Below are 13,302 nucleotides of genomic sequence, written 5' to 3' on the forward strand. Positions count from 1 at the left end.
CTTCTTTTTATGACGTTTGTTTTTAAATTAGCTCATCTGCATTTCAATTGATTTACCTTCCTAGTTGGAATATTAACATCATTAAGTTTTGAACTTGTGATTGTGTCTTTTTTCAATTATAAAAGAATTTTAATTATCTTCAATTTCAAAAACTCAATCTAATCAAATCAAATATCACAACTTGAGAAACAATTATAAAAGTACTTATAAATCAAGATTTTCATATAGACAGTAAAATTCAAAAATACTTATCGTAGTGTAAGAGTCATGTCCTAATCACACATACTTGGAAAAAAAAATCCTCATAAGTTACAGCGTCTACAAGGATGAAAAGGAATTTTCAAAAAATTATGCAATACTTTTATGTCTTTGTAGTTATTATTTAATAATATTTGTTTTAATTTGATGTATGAAAGAAAGATTAGGTTCTATCCTCAAAATCATTTCGAGCATTTCATTCTTTTTTCATTCTATGTGCCTCCACTTAATCAGGGCAGTAGGTGGAAGAGTCAACAAAAACATACTAAAATGAGTGTTTTAATGGACTCTTTACAAAAGTTACTAACGAATTGCTTACATTATAATTAATACTTAAGAATTTCACACTCTCACTCTACTATGCCAATTATTCTTCATAATTATAGTTCTTTTTTTTTTTTTTTTGGTTGGAAGAACGAGATAGATAAAGGTGGGGGAAAAAGAGTGCTCAAAGAATAAACATCAAGGTGCCCCACTTGATCACACATTATTATACATAGCTTTCTTTCACTGTTGTAGCCTTTTTTTTCCAAAAAAAAAAAAATCAGATCATATGATGAATCTTTCAATAATGAGAGAATGAGGTAAAGGACAAGAGCCATTAAATCCAAAAGGGTCTCAATTAGATGTATTCATTTCTATACACACAAATGAACTTTTCACAAAGTTAAATGACCTAGAGATCATACCCATGACTTTGACTGCAAATTAAAGTTAGACAGGGAGAGAGAGGGGGGGAGGGGGAGAGAGAGTAGAGGTCAATTGTAATTACTTAACTAGCCTCAAAAAGTTGACCTTCCCGGGAACTGTTAAGAATCATTATCATTAATGCTTAGGTATAATTTTGCATATGATACTATTCATTATTTTTCAATGTTTACTTTAAAGTTTAAAACAAAAAGATAGAATAATAGAACAAAAAAGCAGTATATATTGAAGAGGGTGCTTTTATATATCTATATATAGATATATAGACACACCAGTACTTTGCTCAGTCATTCCCCTCGGAACTTTGAATGAAGCTTTACTAGTTGAATGCTCTTTCCAAATGCATTCAACAGAAGCACTATAGTCCTTTGTTATAAACTTATAATACAGGCCATAGCAGAGTTCTTTTGGCTCCTTTCAATGCATAACAGCTTAAGGAAGTTACATAGGAATCTACCTTTATTTTTATTTTTTTTTGGGTGTTTGTGTGTATCTCCGTTTCTCTCCTTGCACAGAAGATATTCGTTCCTAGATAATAAGTTTATATTAGGGAGATTTACAATGAAGTTCCAAAAAAAAAATTATAAAACAAGTTTAAAAAATTGTCATTGTGCTCTGAAACTTATTATTATAGACTTGTTAGGTTGTTATTGGGACTTTTTAATAATTATTTTTTTTTCTTAGGACCTCATTATAATTCTCCTTTTATATTAAGCATAAGTTAAACTAATTCTGCACTAACGAGTATGCATAAAATTATATTCTAGATGATATCTGTATATTCATGTATATATATTTTAAGATCAAGCCTTTAGAAAAAGAAAGAACGTATTAATGAGTTGGCAGTTTTCTGATTTTAAAAAAGATGTTAACTAGTTTAAGCTCCTTAAGTTTCTTCATGTCATAGAAGAGTTTGGTCAAATTCAAGAACTGAATATGGCTCATTCAATAGTCACCTACACTACAGGTTTATTTTAAATTACTAGCCAGTTTAATTACCCGAAATTACATTTCCCCAGCTAGTCCCAAGTTCAAGCATCCACAGTACTATGCATTATTATATAACACATGATACTTTATATGATTTTTCTCTTTTACAGTAGTACTAGCAATAATTCTATAAAAGTAAAAGTGTTATATAATGATGAATTTTCCAATCATATACGCACCTCGCAAGAAGAAAGGTCAAATTAATGTGACTACGTGAGGCCCCATGGGCTTCCTTGCTGTAACAGTTGGTCAAACTTGAGTCTAATCCTGCCTTCTCGGTAAAACTATTCTGCATGGGAAAAACGTCACTATGAGGTTTCATGAAAACCACTCATAATTACACTACACAGAGGATAAGTCTTCATCTATATAGCTTTGTGATATCTTCCCCTTTCAAAATTTTTGGTTTTTCAAATTAAGTCTTAGGTTTTCATCTTTAACATAGCTTCCACAGGTTGCATGCATGCATTCAAACATTAAATCTTAGCAAAGCAAAGAATATCGGAGATGGAAATTAACTATACAAGTACGAAGAATAACTTTAATGCCATTATGATCTCAAGAGAGAATGTAATAGCTTTTATGTATTTCGATAAGAATCTACCATAGGGAGGAAAATAAACTAAAGTTTCTATATCTCAAAAACCGAAAAAGCAAGCAAATTAAAAATAAAGGGAGATCAATAGAGAGAGGTATATGTAATCTTTCTTTGGGAGAGGGGTAAAACATGATGACATGAAAGTAGTCAAAAAAGTTGCATACTGAAAGTTAATAATCAAACTCAAGCAGGACGTGTTTTCTGGGAGCCAGAAAACAACAAATCGAGCTATGAGCAATTTACATAAACCAAAGTGGTCCATAAATGTGAGAGCAGTGTATATCAGCTTTGCATCCTTTATATGGTAACACAAAAGGTTAAGTGCTAAGTGGGTGGTTGGAAATGAGATAAGATTAAGACAAAAGGTGATTGCAAATTACAGGAAGAGAGAGAGGGAGGAAGGGAGGATGAGAGAGAGAGATGAAAAAGAGCCAATAATTCTATGGAGGGTAGCAGACAGAGGGTTGCTTTTTGGGTACTTGGGGAATAAAATGCTGTCTCTCTACGAGGATTGGCGTGGAGAGAGAGAGATACAAACTCTTTTCTCTCTCATCACAAGCAACCTAACAATAATATTAAACAAAAATTTATTTCAAATAATATTCTGCATATGATCTCAGTTGAATGTGTGCATAATATCGTTTGAAAGTATTAAGAGTCTTGTGATGCAGTTCACGTTCAACACCAAAAATGATGTTTTACCGGTTTAGTCTGATAATAATGTACAACTTCTACTTGTACATATTCACATAAATGAAAAGCAAGGAAAAATTTTTGAAAGAAAAAGGAGAGAAAATATACCACTTTTTTTAATTTTTGGGGTTAAAAAAAAAAAAAATCTTTGATCACAATTCACACACTGGGTGGCTTCTTTTTCCATCACCTTTTCCCTTTAGTACCTCTTTTGAATTTCTGCTGGCGTTGTCTGTCTATTCAAAGTCTGATGTGGAAAACGGAGAGAAGCTGTGAGAGAGTTTAATCTGAAATTTAAAATTGTGGGGTCCCCATTTTGCAAAATATTTTCTTAAACAATGCAAACTCAAATATGTGCAATTCTATAGCACACCACAAAGATCTTAACCAGGTGCTCTAATCAATATATAGAATCTTACAGTTTTCTTCCTCTCCATTATCATGCACAGATAATGATAATATATATATTTGCTATGACAGAAGACGACTGCAACCTCCAGCCTTCTGTCCTTCCCTATATAAAATGTCGTGCGGGATGAAGCTAAAATTTTACAAGGTGCATTGGCCAATATGCATATACAATGCTACTGCTACATGTCAAGAAGAGTAAAATGATCACTAAAAAGAATCAATGTGTAATAGGAAAACAGAAATGTTATGTATCATAGAGATCATGATACACGTGGCACAGTTTATAAGAACATATTTAGACAAAAATGGGCCGCAGCATACTGAAAACTAGAGAGAGAGAGAGAGAGATGGAGTTAAATAAAAAGCTGATTCTTTTTTTTTTTTTTGGAGTGAAAAAAGCTGATTCTTTAAACTAAAGCAAAAACAGGATTAAGAGGGGAAAAAAGTTAAAAACAATAAGCAGTGACAAGAAGTATAAAGGAAGAAGCGGTCATAGGGCCTTATATATAGTCTGCTATTTCTAAAGCTCAACTACACTTGCTCCTACAAGCCTCCTCTCAAACAAACAAACTCTCTTTCCACATCTCTCTCCATATTCAAAACTCTCAACTCTTAGTTTCAGCTTCCTCTTATCAAAAGAGAGGGACCAAAAACACCCAACTCCATTTCAGGTCATCAATAATAGCATAGTCAAAGAGATCAGGGGGTGGGGGGTTAAGAGAAACATAAGGAAATAAGAAGACCAAAACGAAGAAGCACTGTGAGATCAAAGGTTTCTTTCACAAAAGGGGGGTGAAGGGGGGTGGTGTTTATCCAAGTTATGCGCTCAGGAGGTTGTGCATTACAGCAGACCCTCACATCGGAGGCTGCATCTGTGTTGAAGCATTCTCTGGGCTTGGCTCGCAGGAGGGGCCATGCCCAGGTCACTCCACTTCACGTGGCAGCCACCTTGCTCAGCCTTAGAGCCAGCTCCTTCAGAAGGGCTTGTCTCAAATCTCACCCTCATCAACAAACTTCTCCACATTCACATCATTCTCTCCACTGCAGAGCCCTTGAGCTCTGCTTCAATGTGGCTCTCAACAGGCTCCCAACCACACCAACTCCAAATCTGCTTCACACCCAGCAGCCTTCTCTTTCAAATGCTCTCATTGCTGCTCTCAAAAGAGCTCAGGCTCACCAGCGAAGGGGTTGTATAGAACAACAGAATCAGCAGCCACTATTGACCATAAAGGTAGAGCTTGAACAGCTTGTTATATCTATTCTTGATGACCCTAGTGTTAGCCGGGTTATGAGAGAAGCTGGGTTCTCTAGTACTGCTGTGAAGAGCAGTATCGAGGACTCTTCAGTTTCACCTCCTTGTTCCGTGTTCCAGTGTTACAGCACCTCTGGAGGTGTCTTTTCTTCTCCTTGCTCTCCTTCTCCTAGTGATAACCAGAGGGAAACCATCAATCCCAACAGTTTCAGGCACAGCCACTTCTACACTGCTCCTGAGTACTACAACACAGTTCTTTTCTCTCCTCAAAAGAGAACCCCAGTGTACCCTATCACTGAACCAGCTTCATCTAAGGAAGACATCAAGTTGGTTTTGCATGTGCTCTTGAGAAAGAAGAAGAGGAACGCTGTCATAGTTGGGGATTCTTTGTCCATCACTGAAGGCCTTGTGGGAGAGTTGATGGGAAGATTAGACAAAGGAGAGGTTCCTGATGAGTTGAAGTCAACCCGTTTCATCAAGTTTCATCTAGCACCAGTCTCCTTAAGGTCCATGAAGAGAGAAGAAGTTGAAATGAACCTCTTGGAGCTGAAAAGAAAGGTGGACTCCACTGCATCAGGAGGAGGAGGTGCCATTATCTACATTGGAGATCTGAAATGGACAGCGGAGGCAACTTTTTTTAGTGAAAAAGAGGAGGAAGGAGAAGCATCTGGATATAACCCAGTGGATCATCTAATTGCAGAAATAGGAAAGTTGTTCTCTGACCACGGAAGCTCATCAAATGCTAAGGTATGGCTGATGGCAACTGCAAGTTACCAAACATACATGAGATGTCAAAGGAGGCAGCCTCCTCTTGAGACCCAGTGGTCTTTTCAGGCAGTTCTTGTTCCTTCAGGTGGACTTGGCTTGAGCCTTCATGCTTCCAGGTAATTAATCATCTCTTGCCGAGTAGATTAATTGTCTTGAGCCCAAAAATTATAACTCCTTAAAGAAAAGCAAGAAAGCAATAAGAAAATGGAAAACTACTGAAATATTCATTTTGTTGCTTAGTACATGCTGTCAGAAGTATGGTTGGTTGGTATAAGGCAGAAGTAGTTTTGTCGGTACATAACCTTTCAAGACATTAGGTAGCAGAAACTGTGCCTACCAAAAGGAAATTAAATAAAAGTCAGTGAGAAGTTAATTATTATTTAGCAATTACTCGATTTGAATTTTCAGACAACTGTCTATGCTTTTTAAATTAATTTTAGCGTTTATTGAGGCTTCTGTACTCAATTTTTGCAGTGTTCTTGAGTCAAAAATGACCATTTCCCAGAATTCTCATATGCTGGAGAAGAAACTCTTCAATAATAGGGAGGAACAGGATAAGCTCACTTGCTGTGAAGAATGTGCCTGTAACTATGAAAAGGATGCTCAAATGTTCAAGCCAGGCCAGACCAAATTCTTGCCTTCCTGGCTTCAGTCTCATAGCATTGAGGCCCACCAGAAGGTAGCAAACTTCATTTTAAAGAGTGTTAGCATTTGTGCTGTTTATGTGTACGTTTACTTTGCATTCATTTGAGTAGTGGTGGCTCATAAATATAGTTCAATGGTTGCAGGAGGAATTAACCCAGTTGAGAAGAAAATGGAATAGACTATGCCAGTTTCTTCACCAAAGCAAGCATTCCCAGAACCAGTGGAACAACAATGTATACAGCAATCACAGTCCAAATGGAAAGATTTATCCCTATAATTCTTCATATCCCATGTGGTCAAAGCAAGGAAGTATTTTCCCAGATTCAAGTTGTATATCATTTGCAGACTCTGCTGCTAAATCCGCTTATAACTCCAATATTGTGCCTCGATTCCAACGCCAGCAATCATGTACTATAGAGTTCAATTTTAGCAATGAAACTCAGAAACAGCAGCAAGCAATAGCAGAAGAGCCGAGCTTGGAATCTCTAAAGGGCATGGAAGGTAAAGAAGTAAAGATTACTCTTGCTCTTGGGAATTCCCAATTCGGTGGTTCAGAGCCAAGGGAGGAAAATATAACTGATACAGCCCAGCGAAGAGCTCATGTTTGTAACCTATTGCAGGAGAATGTGCCATGGCAATCTGAAACAATCCCTTCAATAGCAGAGGCTTTGGTTGTTAATTCTCAATCAAAAAGGCAAAACGCAACATGGGTGATTTTGAAGGGCGACGACTCTGTAGGGAAAATAAGGTTGGCTCGTGCAATTGCCGAATCGTTCTTTGGTTCAGATGATCTGCTTCTTCAACTGGACATGAAGAAGGAGACTTTAGCATCGCCATCATCTCAAGTGCTGAGGAGGGCTTTGGAAGCCCGTGAAGAAGTCGTTGTCTTAATCGAAAACATTAATTTCGCTGACACTGATTTCAAGAAATTCCTCATAGACATTTATGAAACAGGAAAGTTTGGCCAGGCAATATTCATAGGGACGACCGGTGGCTCAACGATAAACGAAGAACAGGTTCAGGACTCAGTGATGCAATTAACACTGCAGGTCAGCGAAACCAATCCAAACTTGGAGACACATTGCATCCTGGGCCAAAAGCGAAAAGCAGAATTCGATCTGTTCGCCAAAATAAAAAAACTAAGAACCGAAGACAAGGAAGTTGAATCGAACAGAAAGAAAGACTTCTCGAGACAGTCAAGCTTCAACACCCTTGATCTGAACATGAAAGCCAATGAAGAAGACGACGACGACGACGACGGTTATGGTGAGAGTAGCGGGAGCCCCATCTCAAGCGATTTGACCCGAGAAACAATGCCCGATTCCACAAATCCAAATGGGTTTCTGGACTCAATCAAGAACCAATTCGAGTTCAATCGAAGTCCAGCTCGAGAGAGAGAAATGGCAGAGCTATTCTCATCACGAATCAAAGGGTGCTTTGAAGAACTTCACGGGAAGCAAAATGTGAGGAATTTCAGTATAGAGGAGAAGGTGATAGAGGAAGTAGTTGGTGGGTGTGGTAGTTTTACTAACAGAGTGTTTGAGAAATGGCTAAAAGACATTTTTCAAAGAAGCTTAGAAACAGGAAAGGAGAAAGAGGGTATAGGTTTTAGACTTTGTTGGGGTGGAAACGGTAAAGAAGGTAAAGGTAAAGGAGGGGAAATTAGGGTTTTGGATAGTGGTGAAGGTGGGTTCATGAGTTCACGTCTGCCAAAGAGCATCAGGGTTAACTACCTGATGGATTGATGAAGAGGATGACGGACTTTGGCGGGAAGGGTTTTTATGTAAAATTTTTTGATTATTATTACTATTATGCACACTATGTAAAATGGGAGTAATAGGGTTTGGTGTAACTTACTAATTTCCATAATTATAATGCATGGGGGTGTTTCTTTTCTAATTTCTCCTCTCTTAATCATCTTATTTGTTTATAATTATCTGAAGTTCCAACTTTCATAATGTACTTGTTCAAATTTAAGTTAGTTAACTTTAAATGAGAAGTTTTTCTGACATGATTATTTTGATTTTTAACATTCGGATTTAAAATTTTATTTAATAGGTGTTGAATTTTTTTTCTATTTAATTCAATTACCACTAATCAAAGGAGAATGTATTAGTTACTCACGAGATGTTGAGAATAGTGAAAAGAATTTGGTAAAAAAAAAAAAAAAACAAGGTGCAATCTCATATGAGCAATTAATCCTAGAAAATCTCTTAATAAGTAATTAACATTTGAACATAGCAATAATAGGATTTGGTGTAAAACATGACAACAAGTCATGACATATTAGCAGCTCAAGGTTTATTACTTATTAGATTACTTATATGAGAATTCATATTAATATTTTCTAATTGAAATGAAACTTGCTCACCACTTTGGACGCAAAAATCACTCTTTCTACATTGTTAATAATTTTCTTTTTATATAAACCATATGATTGAAATATATTTAGTCATTGACGGGTTGAATTATCAATTATTGTCAAAATTATTTGATTTAACTGACACTTAACACATCTTTTAAGACTCATTTTAACTTTTTATGAATACAATAAGTAATGAATTTTTTTAGAATTTCTCTAAATTTTCAATTACTCCCTTTAGCTTTATTAAGGCATTAGGCCAATAAATAACTTGTAAATTTTAAATAGAACTTGATTTTTCAAATGGTTGAATTTCAAAAACCATTTTCACTCTATAGAGGGTTCGCATTATTGTTTTAGGAAAAGACTAGGCTTAGAAAACAAAGTAGAACTTAAATTCCCTTTTCACTGTCCTTTTTATTCTTTGTTCTTCATTGGTTGCAATGAAGAAACATTCATGTGATGCAACTTTGGCCATGCACAAACAGAATAATATGATTAACAATCCATTCCACTCAAGCAAAATCAGAATCTTTTACATTAAAATAAAATCATGTTCTCTAATCCTAAATATAGGTATATCTTAATTTTAAATGTTAAATTTCAATTCATTTTGTTTACTAAATTTATACTACCTCTAGTCCTAATTATAAGAGCTAGTTGACTAATTTCAAGAAATTAAGGAAATAAGTTAAGTTAGTTATTTATAATAGATGGGTGTTGTCTTTCCTAAAATATCCTTGTTAATCAAATGTAGTGGCTAGAACTATTATTATTAGAAGGACTATTTTGGAAAAAAAAATACATAAACATGAGAAACAAAGTGGATTAGAATCTTATATTTAGGATCAAAATAAAAATCAAACGAGGTCTTATATTAAGGACCGGAAGTAATATTTTTTTTCTTGAACTACCTTTATTTTTTTGGTAAAACGAAAATAAAAAGAGAATTTTCATTTTCACTAAAAAAAACCAATATCTACTTTTTAGAACAACTAACTTAATAATTTTAATATCTATAAATTAATTATCTAGTTACGTTTAAAATTGAAGAGATTAATTATAAAAAATAGGAATAATAATGAGGATATGCAACATCCTCCACTACAAGACAGAGACGCTTTAACATTCCAAAAATTAAACTCTTTAAAACAGGGAACGATCATTACTTTGACCTAAAAAGGCTTGCATGATTGAACGGCGCCTGTGGGTCCTGTCTTCCCATATTACAACACAATCATCATTCTTATTTTTCTGCCTAATTATCTTGCACATATCCCACATAAATATATATATATATATATATATATGTTTGATTATTGCTTTGGCAAAAGCACTTGAGTGTCCTGCTGTTTTAATTAATTATGCAAAGGTTTTCACTTTTCACTATCATAGCTGAATCATAAATCCACGTCCATCCATTTTTCTTCATTTCAAATTCCAACTTGGTCCCCATCTAATAATTCACTTCTTGCATCCAAACAAAACTTAACTCGACTTCTACTTTTTAATTATTGTTTTATTAATTATCCAACTCTTGTAAAGGAGTTCCATACTATATGTCTCGTGAAAAAGTTTCTTTTTTTTTTTGGTACAGCAATGATTGGTGCTTGATTTTTTTTTTGGTGTATTTGGATTACTTTTTTTAAATTGAAATTTTCTTTTTTGAAAAAATTTAATTGGAAATAAAATATTTTTTGAAAAAAATAATGTTGCCCGAGTCAAGAATTGTCAAATAATTTATTGTTATTAAGTTATAGAACAAAAAAATCTATGCATCATGATTTTGTTGGAAGTGGACAATATTTGTAATGTAGTTTTAAGTAATTGATGATTGTGTCTAATCTTGGCGTGTTATACAGTTCACCACTTCTTTACCACATAAAAATATATTCTTATCTAATTTAATCTTATACACAAAATTATCTGAATAATAATACATGTAATTAAGCAGTATTGACCAGCAATTCAGTTTTTACATTAAAGGCATATAATCTCTCTCTTTTCTTTGTCAAACATTAAAGGGATATAATCTAATTAAAGTTTAAATGATCCAATATTCAAATATTAATATAATTAAAATATAAAAACGCAGCTGACGGTGGCTGGGTTGGATGATATGAAAGTGACCTGATTTTTATAAAGTAATATGAGTGTTTGAACTGGAGAAAAGTCTCGCATTTTTGCTATTCATTTTTTGTGGGATAATTTTATTAATCTTGTGCACACAGAAAATAAAATTTTCTTTTATTATTCATTTAAGGAAACATTTTTCCAAGTGTTTTTAAATATTTATTATTCTTTTGGTTATTTAGCATATTATTCGTTTTATTAAAATATTTATTATCATTATAACTGTTACTCCCTTTTTGTTTTTAATTCCCGTAATCTATAATAGGAATATAATATACAAAAGAATTAATCCTTTTCTACCTCTTCAGAGTATTAAGTCAAAAACTTAATATGAGGACATGTAACAAAACCGAGGATAATCTCCTTTTTTTCAAATGAAATTCAAATACCCCAAGACTCAAAGGAGTTAATAAATTGAATGCTTAATCTCCATTTCTAATATATGTTCACCATATATGTTCACCGATCTTCCCTTCAATATTGACTCATCCAATTCTCAAATTCATTTTCTCTGTTCACCAACATCAACAAAAAAAAGGGGAACTGTCGCTATGAGATCTTCTCATAAATTAACGAAACAAAATCTTCTTCTAAGATTTCAACAGCCATGTGAGTTTCCCCAGATCACAATAACATTTGTTATTTACAAGTTTTGTATATTTTTTTCCTATCCATAAACCCAATGCTTTTTTCCATATAAAATTGCCTCCTAATGATAAACCTCGCATACATTTTATCTTTTTTGCATTTAAAATAAAAAATTATCCTGATGATAATTTCTCACCGTGCATCGCACAGGGGTGTCACTAGTTCTTAATATAAAAGTTACTCGATTAATTTGAATAGACTAAAAAAGTCAAGTAAACTAGCTAATTATAACAAATGTAACATAATATTAAATTATATATTAATTTATAAGTTAGGTAAATTGGTTTAAAAAAATGATAAAAACACAAGAGATAAAGTAAATTGAGATTTTATATTTAAAAATAAATCTAATTCATCCACTAATTCTTATATTAAAAATAGAAAGGGGGGAGAATACCACATTGCAAATAGTGAAATGTCATGATGAGTTTGGTTTGAAATAAAAGCCCACTTCACGCTTCATGCATGCACCTGTGTGTCACTTTCGGGCAAACTGCCATCCACCAAAGTGGAAATGGAGAAAGCATTTGGATTAATGGCGTGAGATTCTTGAAGAAAAAAGTGTTAATATCCTTGTGATTAAGGTGGTTCTTCATCATTACAAACCCCATTTTGGTTTCTCTGTTTCCTTCCTTTTTCTTTTGATGAGCTTAGGTTTACCTTAGAAGGGGCCCCTCTCTTTCCACACTCAATTAGTGCTCTAAAAGAGGCTATCAATTGAGTTCTCAGTTGGATACAAAAGGCTCACAATGATGTATGTTGTCATGCCCAATCATCTCTGTTCATAATGCAATTAAAACGTCTTAAAAAGAATACAAAAGTTAGGTAGATAACCCCCAAAAAAGATATCACCCCAATATGCCTTGAATCATTACCATTCCTACTGTTTGTATATACAACTAATACGTACCTTTGTCAAATAATACGTACCTTTCCTATGTGATTGTATATAGTTTTCATACATCAACTTTACTTATAAAATGTGTCATTTATCTGCCTAAAAGCTAGTGACTGACAAAGGTACGGATGGTATGCATTATCATGTTTTCTCACTAATTCTACTTTATAGTTTCAAGAATTGAATCAAATAACCAATGATACTAATCAGTCTAACTTTATCAGTTCAAATCTTAGTCTGCGATAGAGCTTAGTGATACAATTTAGCCCTATAATGAAAACTGAGACACAAATAAACACAGATAAATTGGTCCTCTCACCAATTCAATATGGGGTCTGGTCTCAATAATTGGAGGGTATTAAAGGTGTAAGAGGAGGGGCCAAGGCCCACCAGAAGTTGAAACTGTTAAACTACTTTCATGCTGTGAAAGATAAATACATTAAAATTGAAGAAATGCAAGACTGATGATGATGATGCAGACAACCAAGGTTGAAGTTGTTGCACCTCTTTAACATTTACCAAAACCTCTTGAGCAGTGAAGAAACTGACTGAAAACCCAGGGCATTATTGTCACAAATTGCCACTCCATATGTAACACACATTTATTGAACTCTTGTACCATCAATAATCTCTCACAAATAAACAATGCTCACTTAAAATTTAAGACCTTTGCAGTATCAAAAGAAGATTACGTGACTTTGACAATATAAACAGCTGTAGTAGAGTATTGAGTATGTATTTGGTTTTACGTTGAAAACTAACTAGAAACCACACACCCCGAAAGAAATAGGAGTAATAACTGCATAATGATATTCAAACACTCGTACTTAACTTGATGGCTTAAAAAAAAAAAAAAAACTCAGAATTAACACAGCTAGTTTTCAGCAAGACTGGCGCAAAGAGAGAGCTTTCATTAACTAAGCGTTGACACACACAAA

At 34.1% G+C, this 13,302-nt stretch overlaps 1 protein-coding gene and 1 long non-coding RNA gene across 2 annotated transcripts; one reads left to right on the forward strand and one right to left on the reverse strand.

Moving 5' to 3' along the window:
• Positions 1–1,434: 1,434 nt before the first annotated feature.
• On the reverse strand, positions 1,435–4,131 carry LOC114731146 (uncharacterized). The gene is made up of 3 exons (XR_003738897.1): positions 3,356–4,131; positions 2,136–2,245; positions 1,435–1,494 (listed from the first exon to the last, which is right to left on the reverse strand). It is a non-coding gene; the product is annotated as an uncharacterized LOC114731146 (long non-coding RNA).
• A 141-nt stretch (positions 4,132–4,272) lies between these two features.
• On the forward strand, positions 4,273–8,222 carry LOC114731145 (protein SMAX1-LIKE 4-like). Its single transcript, XM_028918269.1, has 3 exons — positions 4,273–5,794; positions 6,153–6,357; positions 6,467–8,222. Exons 1-3 carry the CDS (start codon positions 4,479–4,481, stop codon positions 8,066–8,068), a joined length of 3,123 nt encoding a protein of 1,040 aa, XP_028774102.1. The 5' UTR covers positions 4,273–4,478; the 3' UTR covers positions 8,069–8,222.
• The last annotated feature ends 5,080 nt before the right edge of the window (positions 8,223–13,302 follow it).

The sequence above is a fragment of the Neltuma alba genome, unplaced genomic scaffold (assembly GCF_004799145.2).
Source record: "Neltuma alba isolate B1F8T4 unplaced genomic scaffold, ASM479914v2 tig00012806_pilon, whole genome shotgun sequence".
NCBI classification, from domain to species: Eukaryota; Viridiplantae; Streptophyta; class Magnoliopsida; order Fabales; family Fabaceae; genus Neltuma; species Neltuma alba.